Source organism: Colletes gigas, unplaced genomic scaffold (assembly GCF_013123115.1).
Source record: "Colletes gigas isolate AHSC1104 unplaced genomic scaffold, ASM1312311v1 Colletes_gigas_Sc00004, whole genome shotgun sequence".
Classification (NCBI taxonomy): Eukaryota; Metazoa; Arthropoda; class Insecta; order Hymenoptera; family Colletidae; genus Colletes; species Colletes gigas.
Window position 1 is genome coordinate 9,100,423 of NW_025106633.1, and position 23,976 is coordinate 9,124,398.

At 41.9% G+C, this 23,976-nt stretch overlaps 1 protein-coding gene across 2 annotated transcripts in view; it reads left to right on the forward strand.

Moving 5' to 3' along the window:
* Positions 1-23,444, forward strand: part of LOC122405219 (PH and SEC7 domain-containing protein) — a 53,425-nt gene extending 29,981 nt beyond the window's left edge. The window contains exons 2-13 of one of the 2 annotated variants that reach the window (XM_043409782.1): positions 3,706-3,772; positions 7,738-7,791; positions 14,042-14,411; positions 14,844-16,041; positions 16,919-17,154; positions 17,245-17,438; positions 17,518-17,710; positions 17,803-17,972; positions 18,056-18,272; positions 18,367-18,511; positions 18,828-18,971; positions 19,359-23,444. In XM_043409782.1, coding sequence (XP_043265717.1) covers positions 3,706-3,772; positions 7,738-7,791; positions 14,042-14,411; positions 14,844-16,041; positions 16,919-17,154; positions 17,245-17,438; positions 17,518-17,710; positions 17,803-17,972; positions 18,056-18,272; positions 18,367-18,511; positions 18,828-18,971; positions 19,359-19,607 — 3,237 coding nt within the window. In that variant the 3' untranslated portion in view covers positions 19,608-23,444. Of the gene's footprint in view, positions 1-3,705; positions 3,773-7,737; positions 7,792-14,041; positions 14,412-14,843; positions 16,042-16,918; positions 17,155-17,244; positions 17,439-17,517; positions 17,711-17,802; positions 17,973-18,055; positions 18,273-18,366; positions 18,512-18,608; positions 18,768-18,827; positions 18,972-19,358 lie in introns of those variants that run through there. The other variant, XM_043409783.1, reaches the window with a different exon arrangement.
* The last annotated feature ends 532 nt before the right edge of the window (positions 23,445-23,976 follow it).

The window sequence follows — 23,976 nt, forward strand, 5'->3', positions numbered from 1 at the left end:
AAGCTTCGAAAGAAAATTTTCGTAAATTGGCGAATAACGAATGCGTTGGAAAACGTTAAGGGCCCCTCTGCGCAGGATTCAATTCTGCCATAGCACGCGATTCTACGTACGTGGCATTGTAATTGCACGATTGGCCGCGCGCAGAAGCCGTCGAGGATTAACTGGAACCTTCGTTTTGCCCGACTGGCCGAACTTCTCCCATGAAATTATTTCGTAACTCGATTCGATTTCAGACTTTCACAACGAGCCGCCGCCGCCGCCGCGTAGGTGAACTTTCTACGGTGCCCTCGTCCGACGTTATTTTCGTTAAATTTATCAGAACGAACATCGAACCGTTGCTTAACGAGGTCGCGATGAATTAAGCTGATATTGCCAGCTTCCTTCGAACGGCAGACCAACGATGCGATACTCTGTAGCCTTTGCCGCGTTTAAAAATATTTTCTCGGGGACAGAATTGTCTCCCCAACTGAAAAAGTTTCTAAAAATAACGTCGCGTTTTAAAAGTTGCACAAGTATCTAAAATTATTCAACAAATCCTCTTTTTTTTTTTTTAAGAAAATTAATTTCTATTAAAAAACAAATAGCAAATAATAAGAAGAATATTTATTGTATATTAATGCATGTATAGTACGTATAGTATTGTCTCGGTGACAACTCGAAGGACAGGTAGGTGTTTCGGAAAGTAACGGAGATAGCCACGCTGCAACTCGAGGGCAATATTTTTCCCCACTTTCGTCCCCTTTCGTTTCTCGGTAGCCAATTAATTGAATTGCATCCCCGTCGAATCAGGCTAGTTCGTATCTTTCGATTACATCTATTTTCAAATCTGCCGCGGTATCAGATTTAATTCTAATTTCGCCGCTGAACGATTTCTCTTGCAGCTTTCGTTTATTCGCGTCTCCCCTAGATCGATATCGGGCCCACGGCCAGCCAAGTTGTCTCAATAAGCTCTTCAATTGGATCCATTCACGTCCGAAATCTTGATGTCATTGTTAGGCAGGCCTTGTTCCCTGCAGAAATATCGATGCTCGTTGAAAGGGCATTCTCTTCTTGGAAGACCGCCGTCCAATTACTCCGCCCGTAAATGGATGTTCGTGTCTCCCTAACGCCGCCGAGACAAGGCCCGGCGAGCGTGTTTACACCGAAATTTCGGACCCGTATCCCTCTGACCTGCTTAGGGCGAAATCTATTACAGAACGCATCGACGCGCACCGAAGTGCATTCCCGAAATTGATTTACGAGCGGAGGCTCGTCAGCCAGCTTCGACCTTCCAGTTCCGATGCCGCTGATCGATGCGCGAAATGGTGGTGCAAAGAGCTTGTGACCAGCGATGAGACAAATATCGCGTCGACACGTATCGATACCCACTTTATGATCTTTGATTACCCACCGAATCAAACGGAATCGATACCGTACAGTGGGTGAAGTTTCTATGAGAACTGTTCTCAACAAAAATTTATTCTTTGCTTCGCCGTTGTTAACCTCTTAGGCACGACTGAATTTTGCGCGGGAGAATACTGTTCTCTACACGAGTACATTGAAATGACACTGACGTATCAAAACAAAGATTGTACACTCTGTATATTGTTAACACTGTTATAAAACGTGTGAACGAAAATATGGAAACGATCACTTAATTGAAACAGTGAACGAGTGAGCCACTAGAGCGAGCCACTAGAGTGAGCCACTATAGCGGCGCATCGTGCCTAAGAGGTTAAACGTATCGTTAATAAAGTTTGTAGCGTTTATCGAGAGCAGTATTTGTTTAAGTAACTGACCAAAGATGAGAGAACGAAATAGTCGAGCAGAAGCGGCGCATGAACGTATCACCGTATCAGTTCTGCTTATTATTAGCGGGAGACACGATGCGCACATAAGTGCACGCGATGTCTCGTATGCTTTGTCCCGGAGACTCGTGTTCTCAGTCCGACGATGCACCTTCCGCGATAAAGCTGGAACAGTGCACGGTCGCGTTTCGTCGTCTTTCCGCGGTGTGATTGATGTGGGTTAACGTTAAACGCGACGTTAGACGTTAATCCCTTAATCCCTTAATCTCTGAATAGCTTTCTTATTTTAAATTGCTTCCATGGGTTTTCGAGGTAGCATTTCGCGCTGGAAAGCAGTGTGTGTCGGTGGGTCGGATTAAAATGGTCTGTTTGTTGACTTGTCAGACAATGGTGTTCTGCGATGTAGGTGCTTTGTCAAAAATATTTTCTGGTTTAGTGTTTAAGATGTGTTGTACTCGACGCTAGAACGGGTTTCGAATATACGTCATAGGGAATTTAGGGAAAATGTAACTGCTTCGATTTCTTTCGCGCGTAGCAGCTGTCGTTTTATTTGCTCCGGGGAACAATCGGATTTGCTGGTAGTAACAGGAGGTTTCAAGCGATCCCCCATCGGTTCTGCGTCTTATCACTCCCCGCGACGGATTACGCCTCGTAAACAATTTCGTTTTCCGGTCGAGCTATTTCCCTGGAGGTGAACGGCGGAAAACTGTGGGGGATAGGAACGGAAGAAATAAGGGGAACTGTTTTTCGATGGAAATTCGAGCATCGGGCTGCTAAGCAACCGACGGAACTCGCGCGTAAAGACTTCGTATCTCGACCGTCGGACGTTGAAACACGTTCGCAGGCCTCCTTATTTTCTCCTACGAACGAGCGTGTAACTTGCAAATCGGTACTAATATCGAGCGACCATTGAACACCGGAATAGAAAGTCGTATTTCTGGTTGCACGTTCTGTTAAGCAATTTAGAAATTATGATTATTCCAATAGGAATAATCGTTCCAATAAAGATTTATTAACTTTCCAAGATAAATAGTAAACTGTAGCGTGTAACTACAATCTATTGTAGCTTCAGGCGCCAATGCACCTAGGCCCGATCCTGATCGGTAGGAATGTGTTTGCTCGCTTCCTTGCTTCCTCGTTCGAGCAAATAATTCGTACGTCGTTATGCTATCAAATTACGACCGTTCCTTATGTAAAAATAATTAAACAACCGTTTCCTTGGTTGCTCTTTCAAGAAACCGTGCAGCGTTACGTATTAAAACTTTAATGAAAAGTTGATTTCATTAACAATCTGAATACAATTTTCTCAGTTTCTTAGGCTGTCTCTATTTGTACATAATAAATTACATTTCATAAAAAGTTACGTTTCGTTATCAAGTCTGGAAATTGCCTTTCCGGTTTCTTGTTGATGGAGCTCCGTGGATCATTATCATCCTCATTACATAACGGGAAAAATTGTAATAAGTTGAAGGAAAACGTTGATTAGAATTATTATTAGCATTGGAACTCGAAAGAAAATTTTACTTCAAAACTTTCGTCGTTAGAAAATTAAATTTAAGTACAGTAGAGAATTTGTTGTTTCTTGGTTGAAATAATGGTAATTGGCAATTTGGTATCCAAGAGGACGGGAGACACCAGTATCCACGGACACCGTGTACAACCAGGATCACTTTGATCACAGATCGAGGCTCCCAACGATATTGCATCGCGTTCGTAGCATATTCCGCGGGATATACGTCGAATAAGTTCGGTGGAACGATCATCGAACGAATCAGTTGCCTACGTTCAAGTTCCATTACGCGGTCGAATCGCCTGAAGCGGAGAACAAACAGCCTCTCCGCGGCAATTCGCCATCCCCGACCAATTGATCCTTCTGCGGAGTGCGTTTTCATAGAAACGGTGTCTGTTGGTTTTGCAGGTCGAGGCCGGTGACGTCATACTCAGGGTAAACGAAGTCGATGTCAACCGATTCAGTACTAAAGAAGGTAAGAAGACCGACCTGCTTTAGCGGCTCATGATATAATGCACGTTCGACGGAGTGCACTCGTTTCTCTCTTTCTCCACCCCCTCCCCTCTCCTCCTCACTGTCGGAAGTATCGCCTTTTCGTTCGCGATATCGCCTATCGAACGTTTGGGCGATTATGTATAATTTCGGAAATTTTTTGACAATTTTTTTCTTGCGATTATCATTCCCTTAATATACAGGGTGTTCAGCCACCACTGGAATAAATTTTTATGGGGGATTCTAGAGGCCAAAATAAGACGAAAATCAAAAATACCAATTTGTTGATGGAGGCTTTGTTAAAAAGTTATTAAAGTTCCGTCCGTACTGAATTTTTTTTCTCCAAAATGCGCAAGATTTCGGGGGTATGTCTGTTCACCAAAAATGATTGCAATTGACCCCCGCAACCGAAAATAATTTTTCCAAAACGATTTGAAATCTTTTTTTCCCGTCAAAAAATGTCACACCTTCCCGATTTTTTTTCTCCAAAATGCGCAAGATTTCGGTGGTATGTCTATTCACCAAAAATGATTGTAATTGACCCCCGCAACCGAAAATAATTTTTCCAAAACGATTTGAAATTCTTTTTTTCCGTCGAAAAATTTCACACCTTCTCGATTTTTTTTCTCCAAAATGCGCTAGATTTCGGGGGTATGTCTATTCACCAAAAATTATTGTAATTGACCCCCGCAACCGAAAATAATTTTTCCAAAACGATTTGAAATTCTTTTTTTCCGTCGAAAAATTTCACACCTTCTCCATTTTTTTTCTCGAAAATGCGCAATATTTCGGGGGTATGTCTATTCACCAAAAATGATTGCAATTGACCCCCGCAACCGAAAATAATTTTTCCAGAACGATTTGAAATTTTTGAATTTAATTGTTAATAACTTTTTAACGAAGCCTCCTTCAACAAATTGGTATTCTTGATTTTCGTCTTATTTTGACCTCTAGAATCCCCCATTAAAATTTTTTGCAGCGGTAGTCGAACACCCTGTATTATTTTTATAAATATTTAATTTATTAATGGATTAGTTTTCCCCAGTCAGTATTTTCAAGTTTAACGAAAACTTCGATAATTTACGATGTTCATTTCAATCTGGTCGCATTTGTCCCGTTGATGGGATTCAAAATGTTTCGTTTATTTCGTGTAGAAATTGGATAAAGTTAAGTGACACGGGAAATGGCCATCGAAATTGAACTGGATAACACGAAAGAAAATCAAATATGTAAGGACTCGGTCTGCTTCTTGAGATAAATCGCAAGTAGTCGTAGCATGTAATCATCATATTCAATTCCTAACCTCTTGATCTTCCATGTGCACATTTGTCGCGTAGAAAGTTTTTTGTGCCAACGATGTGTCAAATGACATACGCGACGACGAGAATAATTCATTTTATCTGCGGGCAATAAAGCTTCTAAGACTATGCAGTTCGAATAATTTTATAGGTTAATATTGAATTAATTTTGTTCTTTAATAGTTGCATAGTCGATGTAGAAACTTGTCAGAGTAGATCCTGTAGCATAGATTTCCCGATGTTAAATAATTTAAATAAAAAAAAAAATCTAAAAGTAACCTAAAAAAAGTTGATTAGTTTCCTGGTAGACACGTCCCTGAACGTGACGAAAACTCGAGCGAAATTACGGATAAAGTAGACAGTGAATTACGAGCCCGAACTTACAACTAATTTAAGTAAGAATTTAGTCGAGAGCGTTAGCGAATCACGGGGTTTGAAAGGAACGAGAAAAAAAGGAAAAGTTTACGAACGGCGGAGTTCGTTTCGCAGTTTGTTTCGTCTCGTCGAGGGTCTGGGTTCGTTAAACGAAACGGTGCACGCGTGAGTTTCCTAAACGAATTTCATTCGTTACGATCGCGTACGTGACGCATGTGGAAACGTTATATTCATCCGTGGAGGCCGGGCTCATTAGCACACGGAATCGCGAATTTTCTGACGGCTCCGTGGGCTGGATCCGCGACACGCACGCAAAATGGGGCGCTTGATTGGCCGCATTACCGCGGGGTCGCAGTGCATCAAATGAAATGACCCTTGGTTAATTTTATATCGACAATGCAGTTACTCCTTTCGCGGATCCGCTTTGAGCTCGATTTACGACGGGCGCAATAAAATTACGCACCCTCCACGCAACACCGAGTTCAACGTACACTCGCCGCCATAAATATCCGCGCACCTTGTAGATTTCGAATAATCAAGAACTAGTTATAACCTATTCATAAAACGTTCAGTTTCTCTTTATTTCAATCTCGATGTTCGAGCTCTTAAAATCATTAAAAATATCGCTTCATTTTGTACGGTGCAGCGACGAAAAATATTGACCAACACCGGGGGTTAAATAAATTAAATCTTGGCCGGGCGGAGATAATCGAATAACACGGCGAAGGCTCGGGGATATTTTTCTGGTCGAAAATATGGCGAGATATCCGGCACGTTCGTTTTATGATCGTCCGTAGGAAGCAAGAAGAGTCGCAAAGCCGCGTGGCTGGCTCTAAAGCTCCTGACCTATCGCAATTTCGCCTTCCTCGTATTTTCTCCGCCTCCTGTTTAATTTGACAAGCTCCGTGTCTCGGAGACAGACACGAAGCAGCATTTCGCTTCCGCGAATCGTGAAAACTTTGTGCCGCGTTTCATGCGCGCGACCGTTTTCTAAACACCATTTGGCAAGCGTGTGCACCGTGGTTTCTAACCTCTTATTATTTTCGTTACTAAAGATGACCATAGAAAGTTGCACGAAACGTTTAGAATCGTGTACATTTATCAGATTACTAACCCTTGGTAAAATTTAGCAAAACATTTTACTAATCTGGTCGATTCATTCGGTAAAATTCATATTGGAAATATCTCTAGAGTCTGGATAACTATTCGCCCGAATACATTCGTTGAATACTGTGCCTAATACTGGACGTCTCCAATGTCGTCTGTAACCGAATACTTTACTGTTTACGTCTGGCCTGCTGCTTTCGTACCTAACCTTGAACGATGCAACGCAGCATTTGGTTACTTTTATTTTCTATTGCAAAGTAAAACTGTGGATATTTGTTTGAAGCTACTAAATTCTGTTCCGGTAGAACAGGAACCTGATTTTGTATTAAGTTTAAATAATTAACTTTTATTTTTAATTGTTTGCAGTGTTTCATATTTTATTGTAGTTATTTTTGTCGCTTTATTGAATTTCCAAGGTACATAATGGTGCTTTTAAGAATAGTTCCAAACAGCTTTCGCTTGAAAGAAGCTTAGGCAGCATTATCCCTCAGAATTTGATGTGCCGAAACAGCGACGAAACTCGAGAACAAATTTGTCCTAGACAAGACTTTTAGCAAACCTTCGTCTATCCGAAAAACTCATAGACAAACTTAAAATAAATCCCTGACGAAAATTCGATGGAATTCAGTTTTCATTCTTCCAATTGTCAAATAAAAATTTATTCCATCGTGTTGTGTAACTATCAGTATCGTTACTATTGTTGTAATTAGTCAATAGATTTTCTAACGGACTAGCAGTTAAAGAACGACGATCGAAGTCTAGTAGTACGTTTGCAAGATCGCTGCCGGCGGGAAATTTTCATTGTGAACCCGTTACGACGCGAAATGTTCCGTCTGGAACGATTAACCTTTCGCTAAAATACGGACCAAACGGCGTTCTTTTTTTCCCCTCGGAGACGTAAAAGGGGTGGAATACCAAAAGCTTTCCACCTTAATCCACGATGGTAACCAGCCCGACCTATCTCAACTGCGACAGAACGTCTCTGAATTCCGCGGTCGTGAACACGCGACAGCTCGATCCGCGGTAATTCCCATTCCAGTCGGTTTTCCACCCACTTTCGCCGGTGGCTGGTCGCCCGGTTCTTTCGCGGCGGAACACTCGGTCCGTCGCTCTTACTTCTCCGTCTCTCTGTTCTCTCTCTCCTCACCCGTTCCGTTTTGTGTTTCAGTGCTGAAATGTCTGCGGCTCTCGTCGGACCCTGTCACCCTGAAGCTACGAAGGGGTAAGTGAAGTGCGCTGGCAAATTCTCTTATTCGCGTAAAGACCGCCGTTCAGTCGCCCACGCGCGTCGCGAGAAGTCATCGTCGGTGCTACGGGATCGTTCAAAAATAGCGTCGAGAAATATATTCTGCTCTCGTTAAAAAAAAAGGAGAAACGTTTGAAAGGTGCTATTGGGAAAAACAGTATCGGATAAGACGATATGTGTCTCCGAAACGAGGTGTTTGCGACCTAACCTCCAAAGGAAAAATTTGTTTCTTTTATGATCCTTCGTATCTCAAGTGTGGCAATTCTTTAATACATTCATCGATGTAACCTGTTAATAAACAACGCGATATGTATGATTACATATCTGGTATCTTGTAATTTATTTTCGCTTTTTATGTTTTATTTGAGAATAAAAATACTTACAGTTAGGGATTGTCAGGGATATATTGCAATCTTAATTTTGGTGTTAACGCAACAAGCAACAAACCTTGTCATATTTTATTCTATCGTGGAAGGAATTTGATGTTCATTGAAAACAGTCATGATATCGACTTCGGTTTAGGTTCTCATATCGATTCCGGCATCTATTAATATAATATCAGTTTTATAACCTCGTATTCCATCATCGATTCCGTACAAAAACCCGTAAATATGTAAATAATTAAATAAATAAGTTGAAATAGCCTTCGAAACTTTACATAAATTACAAGACTTTGGAAGAATGGACAGGAACGGACGGGAATGGACGGGAATCGGCGGGAAGCGATGGGATTGGCCGAGAATCGGCGGGAATCGATGGGATTGGCTGAGTATCAGCGGGAATCGAAGAGAATAGACAGGAATAGACAGGGATTGAATGGATTTCTTTTATTTGGTAGGGAATCGGTGGGAATGTATGGGATTGGTCGAGAATCGGCGGGAATCGATGGGATTGGCCGAGTATCAGCGGGAATCGAAGAGAATAGACAGGGATTGAATGTATTTCTTTTATTTGGTAGAGAATCGGTGGGAATCTATGGGATTGGTCGAGAATCGGCGGGAATCGATGGGATTGGCTGAGTATCAGCGGGAATCGAAGAGAATAGACAGGAATGGACAGGGATTGAATGCATTTCTCTTATTTGGTAGGCATTGATAATATACGATTGGAAGGTTGTTTCTCTTTTACTTGCCAATTAATTTTTATACTCGCGACATGCTTGGTCCCATCGCTATTAACACCAGGAACGGTGAAAGTACAGAGAGGGAAATCGCAAGAAGTATCGGACACGACGAACTGGTGTACCTTGCATTCTCAACGGTGCTTGCATTCCATCGATAAACGTCGTGCAATCGGAGTCGCGTGGGCGGTGAATTTCTTGGCCGGTTTTTCGAGAGTTGGGAACGTAACGAGCTTATCGTTGTAACGGTCAGAAATTCTCCGGCGTTTCTCGTGGTTCTACGCCGGAGAATCGATGGAATGTAGAAGAATAATATTATCAGGTTGAAATAATATTTTAAACGATCTTGAAACGTCTTTATCGCCTTCGTCTAAATTTTATTTATCCCTTTGATGTTACTCGGTCTCCGTGTACAACATATATTCAATAGTTTCGAACCAGCGTACTTCCTAAAATACATCCATTTTGTAGATTAAAACGGGACGTCTTTCAAACGTCATATTCCCATCAGATTATGGGTACATAACCTTGCTACACTTTTGCTCGCCATCTGACGGAGCGCCGGCGAACAAATATTGCATTCTGGCGGAAAGAAATGACCTTTGTTGTCCATCTGTCTCTCGAGTCGCATCGAAATCGATAGATGGCATTCGGGCGGCGTCGCTGGGGCCAAATGCATTTAGGGGCTTTATCGTATTAAACAGTATTTCGGCAGTTGTATTATTCCCGGAACGATTCGAACCGCCCCGTCGAATTACACTTCCGTACAAGTTGAGCTATTCACTGTAAATACGCGGTACGTACAGTATCAGCGGACAGCTGGCCGTGTTGCGTGAGTGGAATCATTGTGTAAACTCGCCGCCGGGCCAGATACAACGGCGGTTTACAGAACCGTCGTGTGTCTACCCGATTTACACCGGATTATCGTTATCACTGCACGCGCACCTTGAATCCATTCGACGCTAGGCTTTCCCCTAGCAGCCAGGCTCTCTCGTCTAATGAAGTTCGAAACGTTGAACAACCTGCTGACCCCGTTAAATAATTACTCTATCAATTTAACGAACGAGGGGAACAAACTAGCGACACAGTTCGGCAACGCGAAGAAATTTATTCGAGAAGAACACTCGGCGACGAAACGTAGCCGGGAAAACAAATTTCTTCTTTTGCACGGAAGACACGTTTTCTTAACAAATTAAATTCATGCTCGTTAACGGTAAGGACGCCGAGTATCGTTAGGAAAATTGATGCTTAATGCGCATAATATGGAGAACGTGTAGTTAACATATTATCGATTGTCGGTTTACTAATCGGCTTTTCTCCGGCAGCGTTCAGTGACCGAACGTCGACTAATTGGCTTTTCTCAGTTCTGTGTGCGAACGGGATTCGCGGTGTCGGGGAAAGCGACGTATCGATTTAAAACGTGCATCGAATGCGAGGGAACGGTACCCCCGGTTGATTTAGTATGCACAAAGAGAAAAACGGGGAAACACAAACGATTTCGTTTACCAACTGTTTATTTATGCGTGATCGATCTTCGGCTTTCCGTCGAATAAATTGTAGTTTCCTGTTCGCCTTTCGAAATCAATAATTTGGAAGGAGAATATAATTTAACAAATAATTTTTAAGAATGGCGAGGCTGATACAACTCCAACGTTCGTGTCAGAGAATATAATCGATCATTTCCTCTGTTTAAACTTAACTTTTGTTTACCTCTAAACGCGTATCCCCAGATCACGCTGTCAGATAATATACTTTGGCAAACAATGGCGGCGGTGTACTAAATTTCTTTGGACGATCTATTGTTTCGTTTCTAGTGCTCATTAAACATGCCCTTATTCTATAGCGTGCAGTCGTTCCTCTGTTCCTAAACAAATAAATAAATTATACCTCGTCGCGTCGGCTGTTCAGCATAAAATACGAAGAAGAAAGTTGGTGCGTTCGAGTGAATCGTCGTCCCGTACAAGTCTATATACCGTGAAAGGTAAACTAATTGCAGTACGTGGTGTTGATTAACGACCTCGCGCCATGAGGTAATTTAATGACACAATGCCCGATTCCCTGTGGCCTTTTTTCCCCCGCAGCTGTGTGCCACGAGTTCCTAGAGGGCGCTAATCACAGGAGATAAGGTCGTGACAGATTAATCGTTCTCTAACAAAATTGAAAAATCGACCGAAAACGCCGCGAAGAATTGCAAACTGTACTACAATGGATTTTGAGAGACACAGATAACGTTCATTGACAACACTTAACGCATAGGTAGTAAAATGATCGTGCGATCGGCGATAACGCGAAATTATTAATTGGCGATTAATTTGTCATCCGTTGATACCTGGTTCGGTATAGATACCGGAGGTAATGATATATCGACACCACTTTTGAGATTTTAATCTTTTTATATTATCGTAAAAGAGCTTAGTAGCCCAGCAAATTATTTTCCAAACGAAATATCAAAAGAATCCAGTCGGTTGGATTTTCAGGCCCCTCAGTTTACGAATGCAGATGATCGATAATCGAGAAATGAATTTCCGTTTGATCGAGACGCCGGATAATCAGCGTCGAGATAATCGACCTTCCACCGTACTATTACTTTCATTCGCATATAATGCTTACATTCAGAGTGTTAACGACTTCCTCTCACACCAATTACGCAAATTACGTATCAAACCGTAAATCATAATAAATTCCGCATTATGATCCAATCATCGTGCATTATTCCAAAGGGGGGGGGAGAGGAGAATATTTTCCAAGCTTGAATCAAAGTGTTACGTCGTTCACCGTCGCCATATTCCCGTAGACCGTGAGCAATCAATGAGTCACTCTGATAGAAAATTGTTTGTTATCTGAACGTTTGATCGTTGGCTCGTGCGCTTAATTGCGCGCCCTCGACACTCTCCCTTTTTTTCCAAGCACGCGTGAACAACGACGCGGCGGCGGGCGTCGCTTTAGACACCGACGGTACCGCAGACCAAGGTAAAAGCGTCACGTCGAGCATACGCGATGGTGTTTTCTATGGGTTATTATAGCGTAATTCTATTATTACTATCAGGTTCAAGAGCGCCTATACGCGTCCAGTGTGTTCTATCATTAGATCGGAATCGCGCGAGAGTTCAGTCACCAGCGATGTTTGCGTTGCTGGCGACGGGATCGAGTACAATATACACGCGTGCGCGACAGCATCACGACGCATATACAATTTATAACTAAATGTATTTTTGGTAGGGACGAAACACCCGAATTAACGGGCTGTAGGAAACCTTGTGTTCGTTAATGGAACCAAGGATAAAAGTTCCCTCTGCGATATAAAAAAAAGGTGCATTTATTTTATTTACGGACGAAAGTGTTCCGAAAAAACCGCATCGGTTTTATGTAGGTTTACGGCCTATAGAATATGTGTCAGTGACAAACGCCCGAACGTGTTATTCTTCTCGATGCGAGAGCAGATAAGGTCGCAGCGTCGTCGCTCGATTCCACGAAGTAAACGTCAACACTCGGCGACCGTGTCGGTCACAGCACGGCCTCGCGACGCAGAACGTTTGTGCATTATTGCACGTGCTCGTTCGTCGTTTCTCCGTCGTTCGTAAATCGCGTTTCGCTGACCAGAGGCCGGTCGGGTCCCCGCGGGAATCGAACTTATTTTCCACGCTTCGTGTCTTCCTGGCCAGAGCTCTCGCCCCCCGCCCCCTCCCACGGTCCCGCGACGCGGAAAGTTTTCTTTGGCGCGTTTGCTTTGCACGGTACGCGCGCTTTGAAGTCCTCCACGCGCCGGCAATAAATTTTCCTCGCCGCGGAGAGCGAAACAGCCGGCTGCGGCGGCTTTTTAATCAGACCTCCGCGTATAGCCGAAAGACCTGTCCCAGTTATTCCTTTCTGCTCGCTGAAAATACACTCTCGCGCCGCCGCCGCCGCGAGTCTCTCACCGGCCACGGCCGGCCCATGCATTTCGCGGTCGAGATACGCAACGAGATTGCCAACGGGGAACGAGAGAGACGGCGAGCCCAACGGCGGTGGAATTTCCGACGCCTTCCGCGCCGGAAGACTTTTGTCTTAAAAAATACGGACGTTTCGACGCGGTCTCCGCGGCGCATTAGCGAAAAAGGGGGATATTCGCGAATAGGGTTGCGGACTTTCGAGCTACGCGACGTGTATGGAGATTCAAGAGCGATTGTTGACGGCCGGAATTGGAAGTCTAATTGGAAGGAGGGTTGCGTCGAGCGACCAGAATCGATTTTGTTTTCCCGCGAATGTTTGTCAGACGCTCATACGGCACGCGTATTTTACTTTTTCCACCTACAACAAAGAACATTTTTTTACGAAGAAACACTTTAACATTTTATGGAAAATTAATTTTAACCCTTTGGATACGGGATCCGTACGATCTATAGGTTACTTATAGCAATAATTGCATAAACCTCGATACTTGCAATGGAAGAATCGAGGTTCGTGCAGTTATCGGGGTAAGTAATCCGATATGTAATCTGCTTACATAATATAGTACGAGCCAATTCAATTTCCTATAGCCGGAGACTGCTATTGTGTAAGCATGTAATACGAGATTAAATCAGGTCTATTCGATTTCATATAACCGGGGAGGACATCGTTTCTATTCCGCGAATTAACTTCTTTTCTACATTATACCATATTTGATTGGTCAGACACCCAACTGTGGAACCATTTAAGTCCATTTTTGAAAGAATGAGATATCACGTAATTCATGCTTGATTTAATGTAAATTTTTTATGTTTAATTTTTAAAAAAATTCCCATGTTTTGTACAATTAAAAATTGGCCGGTAAATGAAATTGCATAATCATCGATTATGAAAGTGGTGTACTATTACATTAGATGTTACAGAAAATAAGTAAAATTGAAAACAAGTGGAACACGAGCAGTAGATATTTCTCTATTTTACTGTCTATCTCGTGCAGATATAGTAGTCGTGTTTTCTCGTTTCTCCACTGGCGATCCTAGTAATAGACAACTTAAGTATATTGAGAAGCACTGTCACAAAACAATTACACGTAATTCTTTCGAGCGATTCGTTTTATCGACGGACAGAAAATTCGCCTTTGCCAAAGCCCAGATAAGATAACGTCGTTTGTTTTCACAGATCCTGGAATAAAAGCGCATGTACGCCGTTTGCTGTCGCCTGGCCAGCCGGTCTGCGACGAGACCGACTCCCCGAAGATTTCGCACGAGGCGACAACCCTCGCGAGTAACACCAGGGCCGTGACGTCTGGTAACGGCGAGAACACGGAACCGGGAAAGCCTGGAACGCCGGAACTGCCGGGTGGTTCGCTCCAGGAACCGAGTGGCGCGACGCAATATGCGACCAGAAGCAACGGTTCCTACAGCGACGCGTCCGGTTCTTCCGAGCTGGAGGCGCTTCTTCCGCCGGTCGACAGTTTCAAAGAGGAAGAACGAGCCCAATGGGAGCCTCTCTCTGGCGATAAGTTCACCAGACAGAAGAACACGCCTAGGTACGTGGCCTTTTGTCGATCCCGGGACCGCGAAACGAGACTGATGTTGAAACGAGCATTCTCGTCTCGATGTTGCGCCTTCAGCCGCAACGGACCGAATCACCTTTGTAAACTGGCTTACGAGACGCTTTTAAAGATAGGAGTTTAGTTTGCTTTCGGGCGTGTACCGAGTCGGGCGAATTTTTACTCGTAATATCGAACGATAAGAAGATACTAACAGTTCACGAATAAATTTTAGCTATGGGACGATACTGGTTAGTACGGGCGAATTTTTAGCCCTTCTTTTAGGTTAGAATTCACGCGAATTGTATTTTATTCGTTGTTCGTTGAATGTAAATCACTTTGAACATTTTTACGTACGTGTCGTGACTTGCGAGCAGGCGATTCGCGATTAAAGGATTTACCAAGTTAAATGTTACAATTTCAATGCAGGTTCGAAGCGTACATGATGACCGGCGACCTGATGCTGAACCTGTCGCGCACCCAGCAGAGCACCGGCCTGTTACCGAAGCACCAGAAGAAGGTCGACTCGCTGAGGTACAACAATCATCACACCCACCATCACCATAATCACCACAATCACCATCATCATAACTCGGTACCTACCAGTCCTAACGAGATGCTGGGCCATCACCGTGCTTACAAGTGCACCGGTTCGAACTCGGCCAGCACCTCCCCGGTCGGGATCAGCAAACGCGAGAGCGTCCAGTGCCCGGGCCAGAGCGACGCGAACAAACCGAACGCCGCTAGTTTCGGTTACTCGAGCGGATTCGTGCGCACCTCGCGCTCCGAGGATCATTTGCAATTCCAAAAGGACCCGTCGATGAGCGCGGTGGACATTGACATTGACGACGACGTCACGTCCAGCCTGAACACACTGTTGGACACGCGGCCGGACAGCGGCCAGGGCCTGTCCAGCGAGCGGATCGTATGGACGTACAACGCGCCCGTCAGCTCGCCGTCCGCCTCGGAGCGCACCTCGTGCTGCCAAAACGGCAGCTCGTCGCAGTCCTCGTCGAGTAACTCCTCGACAGAGGGCACTAGTCCCCAGAGATCCTTATCGCCGGCCTCCCCTACCTCGGTCTCGTCCTCCGTCATGTCCTCCAATTCTGGATCCCGTAGGTTCCCACCGCCGGTACCCACGGGCACCACCGCGACAGCCCTGGGCCCCTCCGGCGACGGGACCACGTCCTCGGCCTCCGGGCTTCATCCCACCAACGGTGACCTCAGCCAGTCCGAGGCCATCAGCAACATGTCCAGTCCCGACTACAACGACGAGGAGACTATGGACATACTCAGTGCCCGCGATATCATGATGGTCAGTGATCCGAGTGACAGTGACTCGACGATACTGGCCAGCGAGCCGCCCCAGAGGAGGCTCAAGACCAACGCGCAGACGAGCAACGCGTACGCGGCCGCGCAGGACGCTACCGAGCACAGGATAGTGATACAGGTGAAAGGACCGGACAAGGACGCCGTGTCCGCGAGGAACACCAGCCCCAGGCAGAACAGGCGACGCGGGAACCCCGGCAATGCCGACCTGGTACCCACCTCCACCGCTCAGAACACCGTGCAGCGGTCAGCCACCACTGTCGCTGGCAACGTTACCCCTGAATTCGTTGGATATCAGGTAGCACACTTAGGGTTCTTCTTAAGTTAAGTTTTGTCCTGCGAAAAGCTATTGTTATTCTTTGATAACACTATCGCAAAGATTTCACTGAGAAGAAAGATTGTTATTAAACGGTGAAGTACCGATACGCGCGCGTGTGTCACCGCTTTGAAGTTTCGGTCACCGAACGATAAGATACGCATGATCGAATCTCTGTCTCGATCGCTGCTGCTGATAATCAAACCGCATCTCTGTCTCTCTCTCTCTTTTGGTGCTGTATCCTATTCATTCTATTGTTTGAGCAGTCTTTTTCTGAGTTTGACAAAGTGCGCCAATTAGCATTCCATTGATTTGGTATTGTATAGGTTTGAATTGCGCCTGGCGCTACGCCATGATGAAGATAATGTAAATGTTTGTAATTTATAATTATACGATTGATTGAGAAGTCAGTTTGAAGTAGCAGAGTTAATTTTATAGAGCATTCGTGAAATAGTTGTGGATAATGAGCTCATTCTTGATAATAGCTTAACATATTTTATGTACTGATAATTTGTCCATGCGAATTGTTGGGAATTCGATCGTGCACATTGTAAAATTAATGATATAAAATTAATTGGGTACTCAAGACCATTAAGAGACTGTTCTCACAATACCGATTGTCTACCTTCGCCATGTCGTTTGGCCACTCCCACTGTGCCGTTTGGCTACTCCCACCATGCTGGTTGACGAACCCGCTTCTGTATGCAACCCCTACCATAAAATTAGAAACACGTGCAACGTTGTCCACGGTAGGGGACGTAGCCTTGAACAATCAGTCCAGTTTAGTTCGACCAAACGTTGAATCTAACGACTTGGTTCAAAGAACAGAACGATTTTTACATCTAAATATATGCTATAGGAGTTGAAGGAGAGCGAGGACGAGAAGGAAGCACTGAACATCTGCAACTACGACGAAAGGCACAGCGGCGCGTCGCCGCCTCAGTCAGCCGACGAAGAAAGTGACATCGAAAGTCTGCACAGCTTCCATTACAGCCCGAAAGCGGTGGACCTGCCATCGGCGATTCGATTGGCCAAAAGGCTGTACTCTTTGGACGGGTTCAAAAAGTCTGACGTCTCTAGACACCTTAGCAAAAAGTACGCGACACACCGTGTCAGAATCTGATCTATCTGTTCCCGAGTTGTCATAGTTTTGTAGGGTTGATTCTTTTTTTTTTTTTGTTTTAGCAACGATTTTAGTACAGCTGTAGCCGAAGAATACTTGAGATACTTCAGCTTCGATCAGGACACGCTGGACGTGGCTCTCAGAAAGTTCCTTGCCCAATTCTCTTTGACAGGGGAGACCCAAGAGAGAGAAAGGGTGCTTATACATTTCTCCAAAAGATTTCTCGATTGCAACCCGGGCGCTTTCAATTCTCAGGGTAAGCGGTTACGTTGTCCCAAGTGGATGGAGCTGGGAAACGTCACTTTTCCACTCCACGGCTCGAATTAACGTTTCAGACGCTGTTCATACCTTAACTTGTGCTATAATGCTGCTCAATACGGATCTACACGGTCAAAATATCGGCAGGAAAATGTCGTGTAACGAATTTATAGAGAACCTCTCGGAACTGAACGATGGTGATAATTTTCCCAGGGAGGTGCTGAAGCAGCTTTACAACGCTATTAAATCGTTCCCCTTAGAATGGGCCTTGTAAGTTGTATCAAAATATCAATTTCTGATTACTAAAAACACGATCGGTTCAACAGCGGACAAAGTCGTTCAATGATATATTTTTTGCCCAGGGATGAAGAAGGGGATGAAACGGCAAACCAAGCGATTCAACAGGGTGATGGTCCAGCGATATCTGGAACCGGCAATCCATTTCTCGACGTGCCAAATGTTACGGGTGCTACGGAGTTCAAGAAGGGTTACGTTATGCGGAAATGTTGCTACGATTCCAACGGGAAGAAAAGTAATTCTTGGAAATTTTGCTCAGAGAAAACTATAAGAAATTTAGATGATTTTTAATAAAATGATGGGTAATTTCTTCCTCAGCACCATTTGGGAAACGAGGATGGAAGATGTATTATTGTACATTGAGAGAACTTGTATTATATTTGCACAAAGACGAGCATGGCTTCCGTAACGATAGTTTACACAACGCGATACGCATTCACCATGCGTTGGCCACGAAGGCGTCCGACTACACGAAAAAGCAACACGTGTTCAGGTTACAGACTGCTGATCAAGCGGAGTATCTCTTCCAAACGAGGTAATCGCAGTTTAAAAAGTTTCGATAAGAGTATTGCAACGCGATAACGCTATCCGTTGGATTATATCAAGCGGAAAACTGACTTTATTTCCAGCGATTCCAAAGAACTACAATCATGGATCGACACGATTAATTTCGTGTGCGCGAGTTTCTCCTGCCAGCCGCTAGCAGGAGCTGTTGGCTCTCAACGAAAATTTCAACGACCTCTGCTCCCCTGCAGTCACACGAAATTATCTCCTGTGAGTAATATCGCGAGATAGAAAGCGTAAAGCAGAAAATTTTGACCGCGGCCACGAAACGAATATAATCTGTTTTCATTGTTTCTTTATTTACAAGCCTTCCTCTACTATCCCTGAAGCCAACTTCGTTCTCTAAGTTCTCATATCTTCAAAACGGAATACAGCATTGAAAACAGAAATTATACCCTTTTGGACACGAGATTAGAACCATCGTACAGAATCTAGTATATGTGTATAGCAAAACCGGTTTTCGTGCGTTTTCACCTTCCCAAGTGTTTAACTGACGGTTTCTTGGATTTTATGATCGTGTTGTTAGAGAGAACAGTTACGGGACCACGAGGAAAGGGTTAACAAATTAGAAGCTGAACTGGAGGAACACAGACGGCACCCACCCGAAAGAGGGGCGAAAGCTCTCACTGTACAGAACTATAAGGAAAAAGATGCATACTTGCATCACGAGGTAATTAATACACTTCTACTTTATATTTCTCCATTCTCGACACGTTAAGTAACTGGAGTGTATTAAAATTCTCCTGTATTTGAACAGTTATTCAATTGCTTATAAATTGCACCACTTAAAATAATTTCTATTTAACTCCACCGTCTCGTAATCAACACCTAGATGCAATGGATATTATTTTTTTTTTTTTTAATACCATCTTAATGAAAGGAAATAATTATTTAAACAAAACAAATATTACGTTTTCACGCTCTCCTGTCTAGGTACTTGATTTGAGCTTTAAAAAGTGGGGTTTAAGTATGGAACGAGTAAGATTAATTTTTATTTATTAAAGAATATGTCCGTGTGTAGAGCAGACGTCAGCATTGTCGTGTTCCCGTGTTACAGTTGAAGAGGTACAAGACGTACGCGTACTTGTTACGATCGAGGCTGGTGTTTGCAGAGGTGGAACCACCATTGGTGGAGAGCAGCATCGGCGAAGTGGACGAAGGAAGCGGGGCTCTGCTGAATTCCGAGGTGGCGTTAGTGCCACCGCCGGTTCCCGATCGACCAGCCATAAATAGGTACAGTTACAGGGCTGCCATTTACAACCGTAATCTGCTAAACGGTCAGGACTACGGCGGGGACATTGGTTGACGTGTGATGGGTGTCTTTTCAGCATGTGTGGTCTAATCTGACCTGCATACGCAGGCAGAAGCAACAGCTGAAATTTGGAAGAAATATTAACGAAAACCTAACGATGTATTCGACGCATCACTTGTTAAGTACTGTACTTTACCGTACCGTGTACTCACACTCTCTTTTAATATATTTAATCGTGATTTATCAGCGGCCATTAAAAACTGGTAGTGGTAGCATTCGTACGGCGCTATAGCACAGCAGCATTTCGATATCTCCATTGTTATTATTCGTACGGTATCGATTATTCTTTTCGCTGGTTTCCCTTCTTTGGATAATTCAATTTATTCATCGTCGCTCAAGTAATCACGTTTCTCGATAAGTTTTTATAACGATTCATCGATTCATTGAAGAGAAAGTTGCTGTCCTAAGCGCATATTCGAGACCGGTTAAAACAAAACTGGTGATTGGGTCCGGGTTCACACCTAAACTCAGCATAGTGTAAATGGTTCACTAATTGTACCCAGTAGATTGTTAAAGCGTTTAAAAAGACTTGACAAGGCCCGATTAAGATTCGTGCCTTGACTGAAGATAAGACCAGTTACGTATAGAACAATTCTATTAGACAAGATGGGTGTTCGAACGTTTACTAACGTAGCGAGGAATGGCTAGCTGTTAAACGTCGTTCAATTTATTTGAATGTAAGACTAACTGTATAAAAAAAAACAGCAACAGATGCATGTTTGTTAAGAAAAAAATAATGAAACTACGAGCAAAGTTTTTAATAACTGAACTGCTCTTTCTTAAATGTATTGTAAAATCCGATCTAATTATTCTGTATTAAAATTATAGTTGTATAGGCGTAACCTCTATTGACCGAGAAAAATTGTAAAATTCATTGATGCATAATATCTAATGGTTACTATGCACGGTACTTTGTTGCTATACCAAACTGTGTCTATCTTCGTACAAAATATCTTACTCGAGCATCCTTTCGTGCTTTTGGTTTCTGCTTTATGTTCGCTGCTAATATTTTATAACATAATCAACTAGCTTGTGTTGTATCACAGGATTGGTGGTTTTAAGGTAACATTGGCTTCTTTTGCTACTTTATAAAATTCATCAAAGAGCGAGTATGGGTGCATCTTTTTTTTTTTATGTTTGAGTGCTACGTACTGTTTAAGTGTAACAAACTGTTATCGAGTAACCCCGCGGTAACTGTAACTGTAACTGTAACTGTAACTGTAACTTCCAGACCTAATTTGATCATTGTCATCCAAAAGGGAGTAGATTTTTGTTTCACGGATAAATTTCGAGTAAAGATTTTAGAGTAGTTGATGTCGGAAGTGTAATGGAACAAGCAACGAGAGTGATATTTTGCAAAAAAACTTTACACAATGATGGATTCCAAAGTATCTTTATGTTTATTGTTGAGTATTTATTTAAACAGTTATCACGGCGAACGTGAAGGTTGAATTAAAATCGTTGAACAGATGTTTTTATTCTTTACAATAAAATTAATTAAGAGTACCGCGTTTGGTCGGAAACGCGTTTTCATTATCGAAGAGTTTAAATGTGCTCTGTCGACGACACAATCAAGAACGTCTTCTTGTTCGGTGTCTGTTTCTGCTGTTTAAGTTTTCGTTGTTGGTTCGCAACGAATACGATTACGCTAAGAGGGTAAGAGTTTAAATAATATGTTACGGAAGTTAAGACTGGATAAATATATACGCGCATATTTAAATTCGTTTTATGGCACTGTCAAATTGTGTATCAGCCACTTTACAATTGTAGATTGTACGATATATTTTTGTATTTGGTATATTTGTCGCGAATAGCTCGATCTATTCTATTTTATCTGCGTCCTCGATTTCTATATGTTGCAAGTCTGACGTTGTTCAGCTGACGAATTTTATCATTGCGACGAGGAGAGCCCATCGAGTCGTTCGTTGTACGTTTTTCTGTGATCGCGTTGTTTTGCGTTCTGTAAATTGGTTGATACGTCAACAAGCAAAAAAAAAAAAAGCGTCACTCGGTAGTCTATTAGTTAATGAAAACTATGTCGCGAGAGAAAGATCGTATCTTTCGTTTCTTATAAAAAAATTAATATTGCAGATAGGACTACGTAGGCCTCATAATTATTCTAATCACTGTTCTGACATTACGTTTAGATGCATAACAGTAGCAATTTATCGAAATTATTCTAGCCTTTTTAAAAACAACTATACAGTACCGTATATATATACATGTATGTATATACTGTGTACATATATACAGATATATGTATATGTATACGCATATAATTATTCTTGCATAAAAGTATTACGTAATAAGTCAAATGCTTTATCAAACGTTACAGCAGCTTTTAAAGAAAGAGTAACGGTTTAGAACTTTTAAATGGAGTTCGGATGTTTTTATTCCTACGCAGAATAGATACTTTCATACTGTTTTTACTTAACGAGATACAATTGTTTGATAACGTTCTAAGTTGCGTTTGATACACGAGGAATATTTAAGTATTTATTTCGAAGTAATTAGCCAAGGGTTTTTTATTCATTGACTTTCTATATATGTTTCCAAACTGTTTAAACGTTGAATGAAAGGCTTATATGCACTGAAAAAAAGAGCGTTTGTAAGTATTACATAATTATTTTATGCCAAAATGTTCTGAATCTAATAAAACGACAGTGTACTCTTGGGAATCCAATATTAGGGCCCATCTAATTTCTTTCCTTTCGATTTAAGAATGAATCAAAACCTACAGTTTTCAGTGGTTACATTGAATGACATTCATCTAGCGGTTTTAGTACAACTTTTTTTTTTTTTAGTGTAACTTGCAAGTATTTTTTTTAGTGCAGACGTTAAACGAACCTATTTGTTGGACTAGTCGAATTCTTGTAAATCGAGTTGCTGCCCAGTATCTAAGAATATATTAATTTAAACGTGTACCGGTAAATATATTTAATTACTTTTTATATTTTCATTGTAGCTAGTTGCTTCGATTATCCGTTTACTATTTTTATTAATACCATCCTTTTGTATCGTTCTCGAGAAGTCGTTCGCTACATCTAATCATAGTGTATACTAGACCCCTTGTACATAAAACTGTATTATATGTGGATAATATAATAATTATTATAAACTATATAATGCTAATGGCAATAAAGATAAACAGTCTCCAGATTACATAGATTCACAAGTTTCACATACGAATCCCAAAGTTTCAGATACCAGTAGGTATTCTCCTAACATGATATATGTATATATTATTATATATATATATATATATGTATACGCACTTGCATTTTGTTTTATGAAAGTTGCATGCAACACTTTCATATGTTACGTGTCATTAGGCATTTAGTGTAGTGTGCACAAATGCCTGCAGCTCTGTATACCTTCTGCACCATTAATTTTACGTTTCGTAATTAATTTTGTATGTACAGTAATTACTGTCATTACTTTTACTTTAATATTTTAAGTAAAACTTATGGCTGTTACGTGTACATTAAAAATTCCTAATAGAATTTTTTCGTCAGAATTTTCATGAACCCATATTTTTCATTTGTACCATTGCTTGAAACAGTTCTTCGCAGTTTCACGACTAACACGAATTAGATTTGCATGGAATGCAACAAACTTGCTTTATTATCGATCTGAATGCATTAAATATTAATTTGTACTTCAGTGTCTAATTTCTATTACCAGGTTTTCAGCTGCAGACAATGTTGTACAAACGAGCATGAGTACCACACTGTCACACGTTAATACAATCGCAATTACGCATATGCAGAACCGTAAAATCGTAAAATTATACAATACAGAGTAAATTTATTTAAAAAACAAAATCACTTATTATATGCATTTAACTTTTTCAGTCTCTCTTTACACTTTATCATAGATTATACTTATCTGAATTCTTTGTAGACATATAATAAGATGCTTAATATTAATTTTCGTCATTACAAACTTATTACAGGTTGTGATTTCAATAAAAGATTTTTCTAAGATAATAAACGAAGTATGTATTATTAACTGATTTGAACAGCATTTCATCGAATGTTATTACCTTGCTCCAAAAGTATTATGTCTTCAAAGAGTTAAAATGTGTAAGCTATACAAAAAACAAATTGATTAACTCCAAAACAAACAATAGTAAGAAAAGAAATATGTTCATGAATCCATATTAATAGAAATTGGAGTTAGTCATATTGGACACTGAATGACTTTCTTTTTTTTTATAAAATTTGATACTTGAATGTGCACTCATGAAATGCATAAAAGGAGAAGTTTCTTTTTGTTTATTTTATTATGAAATTTAATTTATTCAAAACGTGAATAAACCGAAGCTTCTCTTGCATTATGTACGTTTATTAAATACTTGTAT